General features: G+C 43.5%; 1 protein-coding gene across 2 annotated transcripts in view; it reads left to right on the forward strand.

Moving 5' to 3' along the window:
- Nostrin (nitric oxide synthase trafficking) overlaps positions 1 to 19,479 on the forward strand; it is a 55,740-nt gene that overhangs the window by 5,935 nt on the left and 30,326 nt on the right. Inside the window, exons 1-5 of one of the 2 annotated variants that reach the window (XM_040745503.1) lie at positions 3,109 to 3,127; positions 3,443 to 3,528; positions 15,968 to 16,051; positions 18,907 to 18,969; positions 19,208 to 19,289. In XM_040745503.1, the coding sequence (XP_040601437.1) occupies positions 18,944 to 18,969; positions 19,208 to 19,289 (108 nt within the window). In that variant the 5' untranslated portion in view covers positions 3,109 to 3,127; positions 3,443 to 3,528; positions 15,968 to 16,051; positions 18,907 to 18,943. Of the gene's footprint in view, positions 1 to 3,108; positions 3,128 to 3,442; positions 3,529 to 15,967; positions 16,052 to 18,906; positions 18,970 to 19,207; positions 19,290 to 19,479 lie in introns of those variants that run through there. The other variant, XM_040745504.1, reaches the window with a different exon arrangement.

Consider the following 19,479-nt stretch of genomic DNA (forward strand, 5'->3'; position numbering starts at 1 on the left):
GGTTGGCCACTTCCACAAGCTCTAAGCCATCATTGTCCCAGTATATCTTGCAGGCATGACAGATTGTGTGTCTAGGACTTTGTGACTGGGTTGACGTCCCAGTTCCACCACTGGGAAGCTAGCCTGGTTACAGAAGATATCTGGTTCAGGCTCTATATCCTCATTACTAGGAGTCCTCTCTAGGGTCACCTTCACAGGATCCAGGAAGTGTCCACTGCACTAGGTCTCCACATCACCCCCTAAATGTCCACCTACTCCAGCCATCTCTGCCCATGCTCACTCCCTCCGGCAGTCCCTCCCTGACCTGATCCCTCCTGTTCCTATCCCCACCCACTGCCAGTCCACCCACAAAATCTATTTCCCCTTCCCAGGAAGATCCATGTGTACCCCTATAGCCCTCTTTAAAGCCTCTCTGGGTCTGTGGATTGTACCATGGTTATCCTTTACATTACAGTTAATATCCACTTATAAGTGAGTACATATTAGTTTGTCTTTCTGGGCCTGGGTTGCCTTTATCAGGATGATTTTTTTCTAATTCCATCCATTTTCCTGAAACTATCATGATGTCATTTTTTCCTAACAACTGACTAATACTCCATTGTGTAAATACACCACAGTTTCTTTATCCATTCTTCAGTTGAGGGGCACCTGGGTTGTTTCCAGTTTCTGGCTATTAAGAATAAAGTCACTATGAACATAGTTGAGTAAGTGTCCTTGTGGTAGGATGGAGCATCCTTTGGGTGTATGCCTGAGTGGTAGGGCTGGGTCTTGAGGTAGACTGATTTCCAGTTTTCTAAGAAACCACCATATTGGTTGCTATAGTGACTGGACAAGTTTGTACTCCCACTAGCAGTGGAGGGGTATTCCCCTTGCTCCACATTCTCAACAGCATGAGCTGTCACTTGTTTTATTGATCTTAACCATTCTGAGAGGTATAAGATGGAATCTCAAAGTCATTTTGATTTGCATTTCCCTGATGGCTAAAGATATTGAACAATTCTCTAAGTGTTTCCCAGCCATTTGAGTTTCCTTTTATTAAGAAGTCTCTGTTTAGATTTGTACCCTGTTTTTTAATTAGATTGTTTGATTTGTTAATGTCTAGTTCTTTTTCTTAGGAGTTCATCTTGGCAATCTTTCTTTCTATTCCCAGCTCTCCTGGTGGGAAAGGGCTGTTATCCTCACTATCACTCTGAAAGTTCAAATCCCTCCAAACCTTCACCCAACTATGTCTTCTCAGATCTAGAGTTATATTTGCTTGAGAGCAAAAAGCCCCACTCTGCAAGTAGACAGCCAAATCTAGCTTGCCCAAGGACCCTGGTTTCTTAGTTGAGCCTTTTTGTCTGCTTTCCTATAAGCAGACAAGAGAAACAATGATAATATACAGCTTAATCCCAGGAGTTATTTCTAAATAAATGAAATAAGAAAGCTGCAGGTTCTATAGATAAGTTAATAAGCTTTATTGACATGAACTAAGATTTAAACAAATGAAAAGACTTTCACTGTGTTCTTGGGTGGGAAGTCTAAACACCATTTTAAGAAGTTAATTTCCTATAATTCATATAAACACACATATAACACATTTTTGATTAAGAATGTAAAGAAAACCCCAAATCTTATAATTAGGTAAATATTCATACCAAAGAACAAATGTCTAAGAATAGCCAAAGAAATTATGAAAATTAAAAAGCAATTGTTCAAAAGGAGCAGAGTAGAAGTTTAATGTCTCTGTAACTTAGGTGAGTATGCAGTATGTGTCATTACTTCCTATATGACTGTGATCTTCGTGAAGCATAAAATGTTTCATAATTTACAAAATGTTAATATTGCATTCGAGTTAGAACCATGGAAAAACTACAAATTAGAAACCCTAAATAAAAATGTCTTTGAATAAAAATGACTGTAGGACCAACCAAATGGTTCAGAAAGCAAAATGCTTGCTATACTTGTGTAAACCTGATAGACTGAGTTCCCAAAAGTAGTCATCTGAACACCACATGTATGTCTGGACACACAAATATGCAAAACACACACACACACACACACACATACACACACTAATCAACATCATCATCATCATCATCATACTAAGTAAACTATCCAATTTTAAATACCACTGTATTTCTCACACACATACAGTAAGTCTGAACTTAGAGAGCAAAGCTTTTTGCAACCTCAAAACACACGCGTTGTATGTTCCAGAAGTTTCAAAATATCTGCTTGGTACTACAGGTTAAATGTTTCTTACCCAAAATACTTAAGACCAGAAATGTTCCAGATTTTGGTGGCTTTTTTTTCCTTCTGATTTTGGAGTTTTGTGAATGTATAATAAGATATCTTGGGGATGGAACCCAAACTTAAACATGAAATTCATTTATATTCCACATACTCCTAAACACATAGCCTGAAGACGATCTCATACAAGATTTTTATCATGCCTGTGTTTTGACTGAGACTCAGCATTTAAATCAAGTGTGAAAATTTCTCTTTATGGTATTAGATCAGAATTCAAAAAAGATTTTAGATTTTTAAGAGTTTAAATTTCAATTTCAAATTTTTTTAGACAACCTGTACAATGAGTCTATCATGTGTGTAGGTTGGTGGGACAAGAATGTGATAATGTGGTGTCCTATAGAGCATGCTTTTAGCCTTACCAAACCAGGAAACCAAATCCCCAAACCAAATTCTGTTGGATTATTTGCATTTGACCTAGCACAGTGTGTTACTTTGAATGAGAATGGCCCCAAGGGCTCATGTATTTGGAGGCTTGGTTCCCAGCTGGTGGAGTAGATAAAGAGTTGCAAGAGATGTGTCACTGGGAGTGGGCTTTGAGGTTTAAAAATTCCATATCAGGTTCTCATTCTCTCTCTCTCTCTCTCTCTCTCTCTCTCTCTCTCTCTCTCTCTCTCTCTGTGTGTGTGTGTGTGTGTCCCTCCCTCTCTGTGTGTGTCTCTGTCTCTATGTGTGCGTCTCTGACTGTCTCTGTCCCTGTCTGTCTCTGAATCTGTCTCTGTCTCCTGCTTGTGAACCAGATGTAAGCTCCCAGCTACTGCTCCAGATCCATTCCTGCCTGCCTCCTGTCATGCTTTCCACCATCATGACCATGAACATGGACTCACCCTATGAAACTGTAAGCAAGTTTCCAATCAAGTGATTTCCTCTATAAGTTGCTTTGGCCATGGTGTTCTGTTCGTCACAGTAATAGAACAGTAGCTAAGATAGACTGAAACAGACAGGCCAGCTTTAATTTTGGAAAATTTCTCTGGATTTTTTCAAAGCCAGGCAGAGGAGACTTAATATTTAGTTAAGAAGTCATCCAAAAACGTGTGCCTCCTTAACCACACAGTCCTTTATGGTGGCAGTCATCACTACAGCAGTATTCTGAATTACGGGTGTACTATCTATCTATGGAGGTGCTCATAATTTTTCTGTCATTTTCTTTCAGTACAATAAAGTATACAAGAGCCTGAAGGAGTTTGCTCAAAATGGAGAGAGTTTCTGCAAGCAGATCACATCCGTCCTTCAGCAAAGGTACAAAATGCACATTTGCAACAAGTAATTCGTCCTCTATAGCTGCAGCTAGCACATGTCTGGAGAGGTGATCAGAGGCTGCACCACTTTTCAGAACACAGTGTTAAATTTTGGTGTTGAGAAACTGGGTTGAATAATGAGCCTCCACCATGCACATTTATCACCCGGCATCATAAAGACCAAGAAACCACACAGAGGACTTCTTAGGAAGACCCTGGCAATCCTGAAACTGAGTTGATCACACTCTCAGGGGCCCACTCTTATATCTGATGTATATGACCATTATTGTGCTTTTCAAACTGACCTCGATTTTTAGTTTATGTTTTTTCATCTGTTACAAGGACAAGAGCTGTGTCTCACCCGTTGTATGATGAGAACTTCTTAGAGTCAGGTCTTCAATTTTTTTTTAATCATTTTCTAAAGAATGAATGGATGAGAGGCCACCATTTTTTCATAGTAATATCTCCTCTTAATACTAAGTATGACTGTGAATAAAACTGTTCACTGTGCTAAAGTAAGCATATTTAACTCAGGCAATAAAGGATGAGGGCAGGGTGATTGCTTCAAATTAAAGAACCTGAGGAAGGAGTTGGCTTATAAGAGGGCATTTAGGCCTTTGCTCTACTATGGACATCTCTGTAATAAATACTCTGTGATGGACTGCTTGTGTACTATGTATAATACTATGGTTCAATTTCCCAGAACATACACACACACACTCTTATATACGTGCCATGCAAAAAAGATATCATGAGTTAAGAGCACTCCTCATTAGCAAATCAACAACCAAAAGAGAGCATTAGCTTTGTCAGAACAATCAATGACTGGGAGAGCTCAAAAGAATTTTTATGAAGAAAACCTCAAGTTTGTCAAATGGAATAAAAAAGAAAATAAAAGTTTAAGTGAGTTATATTTCCATTCTAACAGTCAAACTGCCTTGAGTTTCCAAAAGAGTAGGGAAGGGGTGCAATCAAAGACAGTGTTTCATTTATAAAAATATATTTTTATTGGTCTCAAGGGAAATTATTTTTAAATAAAACCAGTTAACTATTCTATAAATCCAACTATTTGCTTAGGTAAAAGTTTCTTCTCCCTGGAAAGCAGGAAGAACTATACACTAATTAACCATGCAGATGATCCAGATGGTAGTCACCTGGTCTTGATTATTTGGTGTCCAAGAGTTCAAAATCAGTGCCAGACAGACAGCTATGGAGACGGGAGGCAGAGGACAAAATGGCGGCCGCTACAACAGGCTCCATGGTGGATTCTCAGGATCCCAGCAGCCACTGCTTCACCACCCTCTTCCTGATTTTCCTTATCCAGACGCTCACCGGTTGCTTCACTTTCTCTACAGCCAGAACCCTGGCTTCTTACCTATGTTTCTCCCGAAGTCCCTTCCTAGGACCAGCGCCTGCCCCTCTGTGTGTGAAAGCAGCCTATCTCTCCCTTCATGGTTTTACTTCCTTGCGGACTAGATTTAGAATCTGAAAATCTGTAGGATGCTGTAGGCCAAAGTTGCAAACATATTTCTGAGTTAAAAACCGTATAGCATAAATGCAAAGAATGGATATAATGCTTTAGTAAGGTCCCGACCTTGAATAATGCTGAACAAACCTGTGGCAGACGTTTTGTGAAGCTAACCCTGAAACAGCCAAAACATTTCCCTCAACCAAGATGCCACTGCCGGGGTACTTTTTATTGGCTCCTGATAATAGTTCATTTGAAGTGACCCCTCCTCCTTAAGATGCCCTGGGCTTGCTCAACTGTTTGATTATACAGTTAACCTGAGGGATATATATCCAGACAACAGTTTTCTTGAGGACATAGCACTTCGTTAATTCATGAATATTTTCCTGGAGGTGTACTTTTAGTCCACATTCTTATGAGTCAGTTAGCAAAGATAGATGCTGTATCACAGCCCTGGCTCCGGCCAAGGGATATGATTCGGAGGCCACCACCTCTTCCTGCTGTGCTTGAACTCGCCCCACAAAGCTAGTCCACACGGACCAGCGACTGCACCGGGCACACATTCACTTCCGCCGTGGCATCCTATGACTTCAGAAACCACTTCCCTAAGCATATAGAACACAAAGGCTGTCTCCTGTTTAATGCTGGGGCTTGCCTGTTACCCTAGCATTTGGGAGACTGAGGCTGGAGAATGGCAAGTTCAAGGCCAGCCCAGGCTAAATAGTGAGGTTGTATCTCAAGGAGAAAAACAAAAACAAAAACCTGGAGCTGGTCGGTGGCTCAGCTTGCTGTCAAGCCTGATAACATGTGCTCCGTACCCAGAACCCAGATGGTAGAAGAGAACTGATTTCTGAAAATTGTCCTCTGACCTGTGACACACTTGAGTACACAGACACACACACACAGACACACACACTCACACACACACTCACTCACACACTCACACACACACACACACACACACGAGGACTGGCAAAAGGATCGATTGTGAAAAGCAAAGAAAGGTTATTTACGTCATGTGGCCACTTTGAGGAGAGCAAGTACAAATAAGGACATCCAGGCACCCACAAGACCACCTCCAGGGTGACTGACTTGAAGTCAAGGTTAAAGTGGGCCACACTGGTCCATCACTGCATGAGCTGTAGTCAGTTTTGAAGTGTCTGAACTAAAACTCTATTTCAAGGGGATAAGCCCCCTTTCTTGTTGATACCAGGGTCGCAGCCTCTTCCTTTCCCTTTTCCCAGACACTGGGAAAATTTAATTTCTTCAGATCCGTAGTTTCAATAGTTTGATAGCCAAAGGGAGGGATGCAGGTATCTCTCCTTAAGTGTCTTCCCTCAGCTACATGGCCAGGGCTGTTTCCTCTTAAATGTGTGGGCTTATTTTATACAAATCAATGGTACATTCCATTTGCATTAGATATAGGTGAGAAAGTCCCATAAGACAAGTGGAACGATGCTCAGAATGAGTACGTATAGCAGACATACAAATCGAGGGTAAGGACATGGGAAATCATGAAGGCAAATCCTGAGGCCAGTATAATGGCAGAAATCATGGCACTTGGTAAATATTTGCAGACTGGATGAACAAATATGTAAAAGATCACTGAAGACTTTTTATTGCCACAGCTACATCACCAGAATAAGGATTTGCAGTGTCCCTGGAAGTTTACATTCTAGATAGCTTAGAGTCTGCTTGGATGCGGTTCTGCTCTGCAGAGTTTTGCATTCACAGAAGTGGACTCACAGCGGAGTTGCAGCCCCAGAGGCTTCCTCTTCTTAGTTCGGCTACTCCTTGCTTTCGTCTGATTGGAGGGGATAGAAACCTGCACGCACTAGTGGCATGACATGAATATTCTGCAACTCACAGTCGTCATGCTCAGCTTCCTTTGCCCAATGAGTTATTGCTATTTCCCATTTTTTACAGTCTCAAACTCCAGTCCAGCCAGAGACACACAGCAGCTCCTGCTATGCTTAAAGCCAAAGTGCCCCGGTTCACTTTAGCACAACTGCAAAGCGTATTTAAAATAACAGAAGCATTTTTTCCAGATACTGTGTGTGAGAGTTTGGCTCCGCACATCAACGTAGCTAATGTTTAAACCAGCTGTGATGGGAAATCAATTGCTCCATTGCAAGGAAGCTTGGGAACAGGGTTTCAGATGGAAGAGTCATCACCAAGGACATTATAAATAAAAGAAGGGGAATCAACAAAAAGGCTAGAAACATGAAATGAAATATTTGACTCTACTCATTTTCTTCCAGCCTTAGCTTCTTTGCATATTGAGGACTTCCAGACACTGACTACCACCAAAATCTGTTTTTTAAGATTTATTTGTTTATTTATTTTATGTATGAGTGCTCTATTTGCATGTACACTTTTATTCCAGAAGAGGGCATCAGATCCCACTGTAAATGGTTGTGAACCATCATGTGGTGCTGGGAATTGAACTCGGGATCTCTGGAAAAGTAGCCAGTGCTCTTAATTGCTGACCCATCTCTCCAGTCCACCATATAAGTCTTAACTGAGCTTCCAATGTATATGTGACTATTGGATATATGTATCTGCATATTTGTATATAGATAAGTATGTGTGTATGTACGTATGTATATTCCTATACATACCTTAGAACCACAGCATTAGAATGTCCAAACAGCTTTTCTTCAAAGCAGACTTTCCTCTGAGACTGATGTATTAACAAGAACCTTGGGTGTGCCTAGATTTCACCATGATGTCTCGAACGGTACCAACCAAGGCCTGTAGCAGAGACTGCCTGTACTCAAGATTTCTTTTATCCTTACCCATGGCCGAGATTTCCTATGTCTCCTCTATACTCCCTTTCTAGCCAGAGGATTTTTTTTTCCTTCTATGGCCTCCTTTATTGTTCTGGGAGAAGTCTCTTATCTGTCCTCCCTCCTGGGTGACTGTCCTGCAACTGTGTAGCTTCCCTGTCTCACAACAGCACCTGACTGCAGGTAGCATGGATGGAGGCAGAAAGGCAGTGCCCTCTCATCCCTTTCATTAAGATGCTCAAAGCTGCATCCTCCCGAGGAACGGCTGCTTCAAATCCAAGCAGAGTTCTCTCAACTTGCTGGCTGAGACCCTGTCCTTATCTCTATGCTGTTATGCTAGGAACTTGGAACGAGGAGTCCAAGATGTGGGGGGTAAATGTATTTGCTGAGCCATAACTTAAAAAAAAACAAAAACAAACAAACAAAAAGAACCACATACAGAAACACGTCAGATAAATTCTTCTGGGTCACATGTGTAGGATTAAATTGATTAGATAGGAGATGGGCAGCCCACTGTCTTAAGTAGTAATTTTTTGTTTGTTTGTTTGTTTGTCTTGGGACAGGATTTCTCTGTGTGGCCTTGGCTGTCCTGGAACTCACTCTGTATACCAGGATGGCCTTGAACTCACAGAGATCTGCCTGCCTCTGTCTCCCAAGGGCTGGGTTTAAAGGCGTGCGCCACCACCACCTGGCCAATGTAGTAAATTTTATACCCTCGTTTGTTCTTCCGGAGACTGGTCATTTACAGTGAGGCATCAAGGGTTAAGATTTAGGCTCTAATTAAATGTAACATCACAAGTTTCTGGGTCAGGCTTCATGCACTAAGGGTCTTATTGACTAGTCTTGTCCTAGGTTACTGTCCTAAAACCCTGTAGTTTCGCTGTGCACAAGGGCAGCAGGGAGATCTAGGGTTGGAAAGGAAATACTGCTTTTGTATTTTGAGGCCTTTTTTAATCTCCAAAGTGTTTTCTATTGTAACCTTGGTCCTGTTTAAGACCCTTCAGAGACTCCTTTAGGATGACCTTCAGACTCCATAGTATTTTGTAAAGAACTTGAGATGTAGACTTTCCCTACTGCCTTCTCTCTCCCCACCCTTATACCCTCTCCTTCTTACGGAGTCACTAACACCTCCCCCACACTATCCCCACTACCAAATGGGCCATTATGTCACCACAGGCTGTCGTGTTGCCTGGTGGGTACATCCTCGCCTTCCAATGGCTGACTCTGGTAAATCTATTCTTTGCCACTCAGCGGTTCCTTATGGAAGCCGTCTCTAACTCAAGTCTGTGGTCTGAAGTCTCCTCCCAGTCTGTGTGTGGAGGCAGCGCACACCTCTGCCTCAGCTCTTCCTGCCTGCCTCGCTTTGTTTCTTTCTTCACTTGCGGTCAACGTTCTCCCTGAATCAGAGTCTTTGAATCCAATGTGCCTGGGGTGTGGTTCAGAGCAGGAGGTGTTCCACAGAGGCTCGCTGAGGGGAAGGATCGAGCCATGTCTGAGTTGGTTTGTACCTTCGGGCAGTTATAATTAAGAAGGTCATGTTGGTCAAATTCTGATGCTGATTCTGACAAAATCAACACATGGATGTACCTTTGACATCTGCTAGCATGTCCTCTTTATGTTATTCTTGAGCAAAAGCTGGAAACGTAAAAGCACAGAAGAGACCATTTATTTAGCGTCATCCATCTATACACCAAGCACTGCGGTAGATGTGTCTAATCTTAGTCTCTGTGGCACTCGGAAGTGGTAATGTATCTACCTAACCAGTCCATAAGTGATTGGTAGTGATATACAAAGGGTTAGATTTTAACCCAGTGCAAAAGAGTCCTCAAAGTAGGCAGACAAATTTTGGGCTCTGCTAGGCAAGTCCCAACATACTCGGGTGGCACTGAGCCACTTTGATAAGAAGGGACATTTATGTCATGAAGCCCAGTGGCTTTAAAACCTTGTGACTCACAGGGTCTGTAAGGAACCCTCAGCGGCCACTCTGGAATTGAGGAGGACAAAGAGGCAGGCAGGCTCTGCTGGCGCTCACTGCTCTGGGTTACTAAGAACAGTCCCGCCAAAGAGGTGTGCTACCATTTCACTTGGAATGAGGTTTTCGTTTCTACCCAAAAGCCTCCAAAGGTTTCCCGTCTTGTCTGCTTGGCCTCACTTTCCCCACCACAGTCCTTCACATTCCTGTGCACGGCGAACACACTGAACTCGGCAAAGCACTAACTCGGGATCAGAGACTGCTCAGCTTGAGGTCTCCTGCATCCAGGAAGCTCCCCCAGGAAGCGGCACAGTTCCTTCTTACAAGCCATTACCAGGAAGCAGAATTAAGACAGTGAATAATGGTCAAACAGCTAGTCAGAGCACCAAGGCACTGGAGAGGCAGAACTTTGATTGATTCTAATGGCCAATTACCACCTTGCTGGTTGCTAATTTTTGCTTTTAGGTAGTGCTGAGGGCCTAAACCCGGGGTCTTGTGCATGATGGCAAGTATTCTCCCCAGCCCTACCTGTTAAGTTTTAAGTTGGCACATAATAATCGTACATATTTATAGAGACAACACAAACCCTAAATCTGAAAGCACATGTTTTACATGCTTTCTCTGTGCCAAAGGAGTGGTTTAGTTTAAGATCTAGGTCAAACACCGATTTTTGGCTTATTGGTTGGTTTTCTTTACTAGTAATAAAACTATATTGACCCACCTATAGTGCCAAGAGGAAACTAAAATTTAAATGGGTTGAAAGTCAAAGTGTCAGCTGGGCAGTGGTGGTGGTACATGCCTGTAATCCCAGCACTCAGGAGGCAGAAGCAGGCAGGATCTCTGTGAGTTCCAGGCCAGACTTATAGAAGGAAATTTCTGTCCTACCTGGTCCCACAGGTGTTCAGTCCCAAGTAAACACACAGAGTCTTATATTAATTATAAACTGTTTGGCCAATGCCTCAGGCTTCTTACTGGCTAGCTCTCTCTTAATTATTAACCCATTTCTATTACTCTGTGTATCTCCACAAGGTCTTAGCTTACTGGTGATGCCCACCCTCTTGCTCCCTTGGCAGCTGCCTGGTGTCTCCTCTGATGGCTCTGTGTCCCTCCTTCCAGCATCCTCCTAGTCTGGTAGCCCTGCCAATACTTCCTGCCTGGCTACATCCTGCCTGTCCATTATCCAAAATAACTTTATTCACAGCATACAGAAAGGACACGCCCCCATCACAGTCTGGTCTACAAGGTGAGTTCCAGGAGAGTCAGAGCTGTTACATGGAGAAGCCCTGTCTCAAAAAAAAATGAGAGAGGGGGGGGCAGGAAGGCAGGAAGGAAGGAAAGAAGGAAGGGAGGAAGGAAGGAAGGAAAGCAAAGTGTCATTTCCCTGACTCAGGATCTTTAAAACTCGCTGGAATATTTTGAGCTAAAGTTACCCACCAGAAGGTATATCCAAATACACCATTAATTTCACACATGAAAAGGCCATTAACACCTCTTCACTCATGTTAGGAATCGTGTCAGCTGAGTGGAAGGAAACAATGGGAGAGGGTGAGGATATTAAGCCCAAAGTGCTTCCTGATTGTTTTAATGAGGGGAAGAAAATTCCATGACTCCGCATCCCTGTTGCACATGTGTGGCCTTTTGACTGGGGAACAGGACAAAGAAGCTCCCTTCAAGAGAATGGATGGCGATGCCCTATGGGAGTGGTCTTTAATCCCAGCACTAGGAAGGCAGAGGAAAGCAGATCTCTGGGAGCTCCAGGACAGCCAAAGATACACAGAGAAACCCTGTCTTAGGTGAAAAAGGGGAGTGAGAGGGACAGAGAGAGATATAGACAGAGAGAGGAAAGAGAGAAAATATGAAACCGGTCTCTGTGCTGCCTCAAGAAAATGCCAAGGTTCAGTCTATTCAATAGGCAGCCTGAAAGGATTGAAAGATATCGTTTTTAGAATGCACACTCATATACACACACACATGCACACATATCACACTCACATATACATACATAGCACACACATACACACATGGGCACACACACATGCACACACGTACACACAGGCATACACACACACATCACAGAAAACCGCATGGTAGTCTTTTCTTCCATTTACAACCTCCCAATCACTCAGACTCACAAAAGTGACAGATGTCACTATATTTGCCTCTTAGAACATAGCTTCTTACAGGAGTGAAGAATTTAGTCATTGGATAGGAAGTTTGTCATTGGCTTGGAATTTAGTCATGGATATAATGCTAAGGTAAAAGTCACTGAGGGCCTGGAGGACAATGTCCCACACCACCTTCCCCATCCCCTGCTCACTGTATGTCACCTCAGTTCCTTCTGGTGAACAGTTCTCTGGATGTCACAGGTAGAAATTAGAAGACAAAAGTGGATGGCTGCAGCCTGCTCTGATTGGCTGATTCTGAAGTCTGCAGGTAGAGATAAAGAACACAATTTGGCTAGTCAGAGACAGCCTGACCTCGATGAGCTAAGCTGATGGGATTTGAGATCAGAGTCCCCCTTCCATTGCCTCTTAGTCAGATCCCCAACATCTCCATTCTCCACCACCAACTGACTTACAATACATGGGTGCCTTGGGAAAGGTCCAGGGTGGCAGCAGGGGGGTGGTGTCAGAGAATCTTAGTATCTGCACTGGGACAGCTGGAAGTGGCACTCCTAGCCATCTTGGGAGCTGCAGTGAGTCACAACACCATGATTAACATAGAAGTGAGCAGCACTACAAGTTTTAAAATGTACTTTTGTCTGACTCCCCTTGCAGTAGCTACGTCATTCTCCATATCTTGAGGAGGAAAGCAGTGTGGTCAAGCAGCAGTTACTCTGGCTAGATTGCCCAGGTTTGGAAGCTAGCTGTATCACTTCCTTCTCATGTGTCCTCGGTAGAGCAACCAACTTAACTCTGGGCCTGGTGTTCCCTCCCAGAAATAGATAGACAAATGATGTCCACCTCATGCAAGTTATTGTAGGTTCAACACAAATAAAAAATGAACCAGAGAGATGACTCAGTGGGTAAAGGGTTTGCTGCCAAGTCCAACAACTTGGGTTTAAGTGTCAGACCCACATGGTAAAATAACAACCAACTCCGTCAAGTTGTCCTCTGACCTGCAAACCTGTGCTGTGGTGCTCCCTCCCATGCTAAATAAAGGAAAAAAAGCTTTAAATGGAAAGAGCTAAGAGCTAAAATTTTTACAATAGTCTCTTGCATGGCAGAAGGGCCAACAGAGGTTGGGTGTTGCCACTTTGTGTACAGATAGAGCACAGGCCACGTATCTGCAGAGTCACAAAGTAGACACACAAGTAGGCATTATTTAGATATATAATCTTCATGTGTGGGTGACAGGCATTTTAATCTGGAAACTCACAAATCTGCCCTGGCACTGGCAAGTGAAACTCATCAGGTGAGTCTCTACCTTCTTGAGAGAACACCCATGAAATTAGACATGGTACATGTCTATATCCCAGCATCCAGGAGGTGAAGGCAGGAGAATTGGGAATTCAAGGTCACCCTGAGCTATACAAGCCAAGTTCAAGGTCAACCTGAGATCTTGGAGAGGAGGTGGGGAAAGAAGAGAGGGAGTGGTTATGGGTGGATATTCAGGAACAGAGATGGCCAGACTCGGAACTGCCAATCATCTGAAAGCAAACAAAGAGCCTCCTCCCGAAGCTGGAACCTTCTTTTCTCTATGAATCTAATGAAGTTACCAATGTTCAGGAAAGCAGTATTCCCTTGTGGTAATTGTCTCTCTGTTACTCGGCCTCTGGGCTCCTTTGTAGAGCCTGTGAGAACATTCTGGAAGTGAAACTGAATTGTGAGAGAGAGGCTATTCCTTTCAGCATCTTCCTCTTGACCTAGAAGCCCTTATGGGGAGACAGTAGCATAAAGGACTGCACTCTTTTTCCTGGGCTGTCTCCCTCTGGATGTCTAAAGAGCCTTCCATCCATCATCATCATCATCAAATAATATTTACTATTTGTTTTGTGCCCAGCAGTGACTCAAGAACTATCATTCATCAGATTTAATGCTCTATCGAGACGGCCTGGTAGATAAAGGCACTCACCACTAAGCTTGACTACCTGAGGACCTGAGTTTGATTCCCAGGCTCTACACAGTGGAAGGAGAGAACTGACTTCTTTGAGTGGTCCTCTGACCTCTGAGTGTGTACTGCAGTGTGTTCACACTCAGGTACAAACAAATAAATAGAATTATTTTTTTAAAAACTCAAATTGGATAGAAGTCATCTTTTAAAAAGAAGGGGGGGGCTGTATGTGTGAGGTGAATAGGACCATAACTCATTGTAGCTACAGATGGACCTATAACTAGGAAGTTGTAAACTAATTTTAAGAAGAGAGTAATTTGAGTTCTCCAAGGTGTATGCCTTTAATTCTAGCACTTGGGAGGCAGAGGCAGGTGGATCCCTGAGTTCGAGACCAGCCTGAGCTACAAAGTGAGTTTCAGGACAGCCAAAGAAACCCTGTCTCAGAAAAAGAGAGAGAGAGAGAGAGAACCAATGACTTCCCGCTACTTGGTCCTGCACAGAAAGTAGTGGACAAGCATCCCTGCTGCATGAGGGGGCCAGGCATCTGCCTATAGTCAGCTACCTGGGAGGTCAAGGCAGCAGGCTCCTTCTGAAGCTACCATGTGGCTAGTTCAATCACACTTATAATTTTATTTCCAGCTTCGATTTGAGCTGATGGGATCAGTGGCAGCTATGCTCTTTATTGGCTCTGTAGTTGTCTAGGCTTATCCTGACTAAGAGGCACAGCATGGGTGGCTTGAACAACAAGACTTCCTGTGTAATAGTTCTGGAGACCAGAGGTCTGATGAGATTAAGGCACCAGCCTGTTGGTTCCTTCGTGGACTGACTTGGGGATGCTATCCCATGTCCCCTCCTAGGTTCCTGTGATTTGCGGACAATGCCTTGGCTTACAGATATTCCTCTGATCCCTGCTTTCATGATCATAGGGTCTTTTCCCACATACATGCCTATCTCTGTGTCCAGTGCTCCCCCATTTATAAGGACACATCAGAGTTTGTTTGGGCCTTATCTGAACTTGATCACAGAACCCAGCTCCAGATACATCACATATCCTGTGTGTGATGGTTAATAGTGACAGTCAACTTGGCAGGACCTAAAAATCACATAGGAGATGTACCCCTGGGCATGTCTTTGATGGTGATTTCAGAGGAGGGTTAACTGAGGTGAGGAGACCAAGGCATGCTACACAATCTCATTGGCTAGGGGTCTGAGCCAAGTAAATTGGAGAACCTGAGCTAAGCTTCAGCGTTTGCTCTGTCTACTTTGTGACTGGAAGTGAAATTGAATTGTGAGGGAGAGGCTGTTCCTGTCAGCATCTCCCTCTTGACCTAGAAGCCCTTATGGGGAGACAGTGACATAAAGGACTGCACTCTTTTCCCTGGGCTGTCTCCCTCTGGATGTCTAAAGGGCCTTTCCATCCATCATCATTATCAAATAATATTTACTACTTGTTTTGTGCCCAACACTGACTCAAGAACTATGCATTCATCCGATTTAATGCTCTATCGAGATGGCTTGGTAGATGAAGGCACTCACCACTAAGCTTGATGACCTGAGGACCTGAGTTTGTGATCAGCTTCAGTATGTCCCTACCATAGTGGACTGTGTGCTCAAACCATGGGCTGAAATAAAGCCATGTCTGCTGACATTGCATCAGATCACAGTGAAAAAAGTAACTAATACACCGGGGTTCAGCGCCACAACCTCTTTGAGGGAGTCACAATCCAACCCATAGCTTTGGTGGAAAGAGAGTTAAGTAGTATACTTTATTTGGGGATCCTCTTTGATATTCTTAAGGGTTTGCCAAAAAACAAAAGCCTCCTTCTGTTAATAGATATCTCTTCCTCATGAAGACACTGCATTTTTATCCTGGCCTTTTGTGTGTCAGAGTGTATATGTCTGTATGTTTGTGTCTCTGTTTCTTTGTGTCTGAGTACATGTGTATATCTATCTATTATCATCATCATCTATATAACATCTATCTACCTATGAATCTATATATATATCATCTATCTACCTATCTATACATCTATCATTTATCATCTATCTATCTATCTATCTCTACCTCCCCTACCACCATCCCCTGTGTGTCTTTGTCTATGTGTGCTATTTCTAATACTGACCATTACATCCTACTTAAAAAGTTCTTTGTTTACAGGGCCAACCTGGAGATTACCTATGCCAAGGGACTTCAGAAACTGGCAGTCAAACTGAGCAAAGCACTACAGAGCACAAATAAAAAGTAAGTCACCATGACACAAATAAAAAGTAAGTTACCAGACAAAGGTAAGGCGAAAATCCTTTAAAAAAATTAAAAGTGAAAATTTCTCACTCACAGCTTTTCCCCACACTCATGGCTGGTACAATCCTACCAACCATGGCCTGCAAATTTTGGGGATATATTCTGGTCCAGGCACAACCTCAAATACTTAGTGGATCATAACAGCCCTTGAAAGTTCTTTGTTTGTTTTTTGTGTTTCCAGACAGGGTTTCTCGTCTCTGTGTAGCTTTGGAGCCTAACCTGGCACTCACTCTATATACCAGGCTGGCCTCAAACTCACAGAGATCTGCCTGTCTCTGCCTCCCGAGTGCTGGGATTAAAGGCATTCGCCACCACCACGCAGCCAGTAATGCTTTTTGATCTAGAAAGTAGTGTTAAGCCAGGAGGTCTTAGAGGCACTAAGTGTGAATTCCATATTATCTCCAGTGACTTTTGACAAGGATCTTGGTCTCCCTGTTCCTCCACTGCTTCCTATATGGGGTGCAGACATGCTCATCTGTGTATTTGAGTGTGTGTGTGGGTTGTGTTGCGTCATGCAGCCTGAACGGTAAATGAAGTAAACTGTCTGAAGGGCTTAGCACGTGAGGCACACTCAGTATTTTGCAAAAATAAGAAAGGTCCATTACTGATAACTTGCTATGACGCTTTTGTGCTAATGCATGCAGATATGACCCTGAACTTGCAGAGTTCTTGCTGAGGCTCCTCATGGTGAAGATAAAGAGGTTGTGGAACGGGGAAAGCTTCTAGAACCACACTTCCCACTCCTGCTTGGGCACCATTGTGATGATAGCAAATAGCTTGGAAATTGCTTGGGTTCTCGCTCCGCTTTTATTTTTAGGGCAATATCTTGGTAGACTACAAAGAAGTCAGTACAGTGGAGTGATGGGGTTTAGACAGATTTCCACTTGGCCTGCCAAGTTTAAACTCTAGTTCTACCCCTTACCAGGTGAGTGGCCTCGGGCAACTCATTGTTTTTCATCTAGATGTCTCTTTAAGACGGAAATGAAACTGAATGACTTGGTACTGATGTAAGTCTACTGAGGCAGGAGGATTGCCATGAGTTTGAAGCCAGCTTGGGCTACATAGGGAATTTCAGGCTAGTGTGGCTACAGTGTGAGTCCCCTGACTGAAAGAAACATGAATAATAATAATAAATATAATATAACATACAAACAAAAATAAAACCCATTCCCCAGTTACTGAATTAAATGAAATAATACAAGTCTACGTAGCAGAGCACCCAATGAGGAGGGGAACTCCATGAATGGCCATTTTGATTTTGATTCTAATAATTAAATTACCTCCTAAATGCCACCATAGCAACCCTAGCATTAAAATAGCAGACATGCTCAGAATGGTCAGTGAGCCAGCACGGTACTGTATTTAGTGATTAGAGTTGGTTGAGTATTCCTCTATATCAAAATCTGTGTTAGATGCTTGCGCAGATATCCCAATGTGTTATTTTACAAGATCAGCTTAGTGAGGCTCAGAAAAGCCAAGTGAGTCTTCCAGGGTCACAGAGGAAACCAGCGCCAGGGATATCTACTTTCCAACCTGGGCTCTGGGCTCTCTGGGGCCCACATGATCCATTTCCTGCCAAGACATCCAGCACCTGTGCAATCACCTGGGGGGGTTCTCTTTGTGGAATAAACACAATTATATTTGGCTTAATTTCCATGAAATGATAAACACTTACTTGTTATTGGAGCCAATGTCCCATGCAGCCTGAGCTGATCACTAATTCCTTATGTAACCTTGGATGACTTGATCCTCCTGCCTCCACCTCTAGCAGCACTAATTTTACATGCAGGTTTGGTCCAGTTTAATAGACGTGTACACTGCAGAACTAACCACCACCAAAGGCAGACATTGTCAACACACCCCAACTTGCTTCTTCCTGTTTGCATCCCGGCCCTCATTCTCACCCAGCCACCACTCACCCCCTTCGTGGGAACGTGAATTAATTTTATCTTTCCCATAATCTCCTGTCACTGGAAGCACACAGTAGGCACTCTCTGGTGCTGGATTAGACTGTAGAAACCCTGGCCTTTGGTATGGTTTTCCTATTGTCCCAGTGCAGGATGAAGACTCGGCCACTGGAGGCGCACTTCTGATCCATTCCGATTCTGACAAGGATGCCACTTCCTCCCTTCCTCTCCATCAAAAGTGGCACGGGCTCTGTCCCTGCAGTTAACTAGGGCAATTTGTCCTGACTTCCACGGATGCCTTATGAACTCCGAAAAGCTGACTTCTGATATGGGAGAAGATAGTATCAGGCTTCCTTGTCCTCCCTCTATGCCTCCAGGAACACGGCACTGACCCTCTTTGTGTTCATTGGACACAGGGCCAGGAAAGATCTGAATCTGTCTTAAAAGTCAGCATGGTGCAGGATTTGGACTTCAACCCCAAGAGCAGCACAAATAACGTGGGAGGGACTTCGGCTCAAATTCTGTGTCACTTACGTCCCGAAAGACCTGGTTTATTGGTTCATTCATCTGTAAAATGAGGGACCAGAAATTCCTCCCCTTCACTTGTTCCTTCTCTTGGCCACTTTAGTTTCCAGATTTTCTGCAGACATAAAATAGAAAGACAAAAATCCAAATGAAAAACAAATAAAAAGAAAGACTGGGGGAAAGCGGTGTGTATAATGTCTGTGGTTCGAATAAATACACTGGCTGAATTTCATCTCAAGGAGAGACTGAAACTGCAGCAAGGGGACCAACAGGAGGGCGAGGGCAGTTCAGGGGCTGTAATGCTCGATTTCTCAGCTCTCACTAGGAAATGACACTCCCCCCCCTTTTTTTTTTTGTTTCTAGCTGTCTCAGCATTGCCTGGGCTTGGGCCTCAGAGAGCATGAAATCTGCAGCAGACCTACATCAGTGAGTGCTTCCAGGAACGCAGTCCCCGTACCCATGCCCACCTCCCACGCCCACCCACACCTTTGCCCCTACTCTGAAGGGAGATGTCACACTTTTAGAAGTGGGTGGGTGCCGATACCCCACTTCAAACCTGCACTGAGCAGATACGCTGTAACTTGCCATGCATCTCCCCAGAAATTAGGACAGTAGATGGAAACCCAGGACAATGATGCGCAACCTTATTATGTTCTATTTCCAGAAAACTTGGCAAAGCAATTGAGTTGGAAGCAATAAAGCCGACGCATCAAGTCCTGAGTATGCAAGAGAAGAAGAGGAAATCGGTGAGTCAGAGCTTCTCTTTTCTCTTCAAAGCAAGATTTCTAGGGCTGGGTATAACTCAGTGGCAAAAACAAAACAAAACAAAAAAACTTGCTACTCATGCTTGAGGCCCTAGGTTCAAACCCCGGCATAATAAAATGGTCCTAACAAACAAACTTATAACAGAGAGGAAGGTGAATTTTAGGCTAGCAA

The sequence above is a fragment of the Mesocricetus auratus genome, unplaced genomic scaffold, assembly GCF_017639785.1.
Source record: "Mesocricetus auratus isolate SY011 unplaced genomic scaffold, BCM_Maur_2.0 Super-Scaffold_100004, whole genome shotgun sequence".
NCBI lineage: Eukaryota > Metazoa > Chordata > Mammalia > Rodentia > Cricetidae > Mesocricetus > Mesocricetus auratus.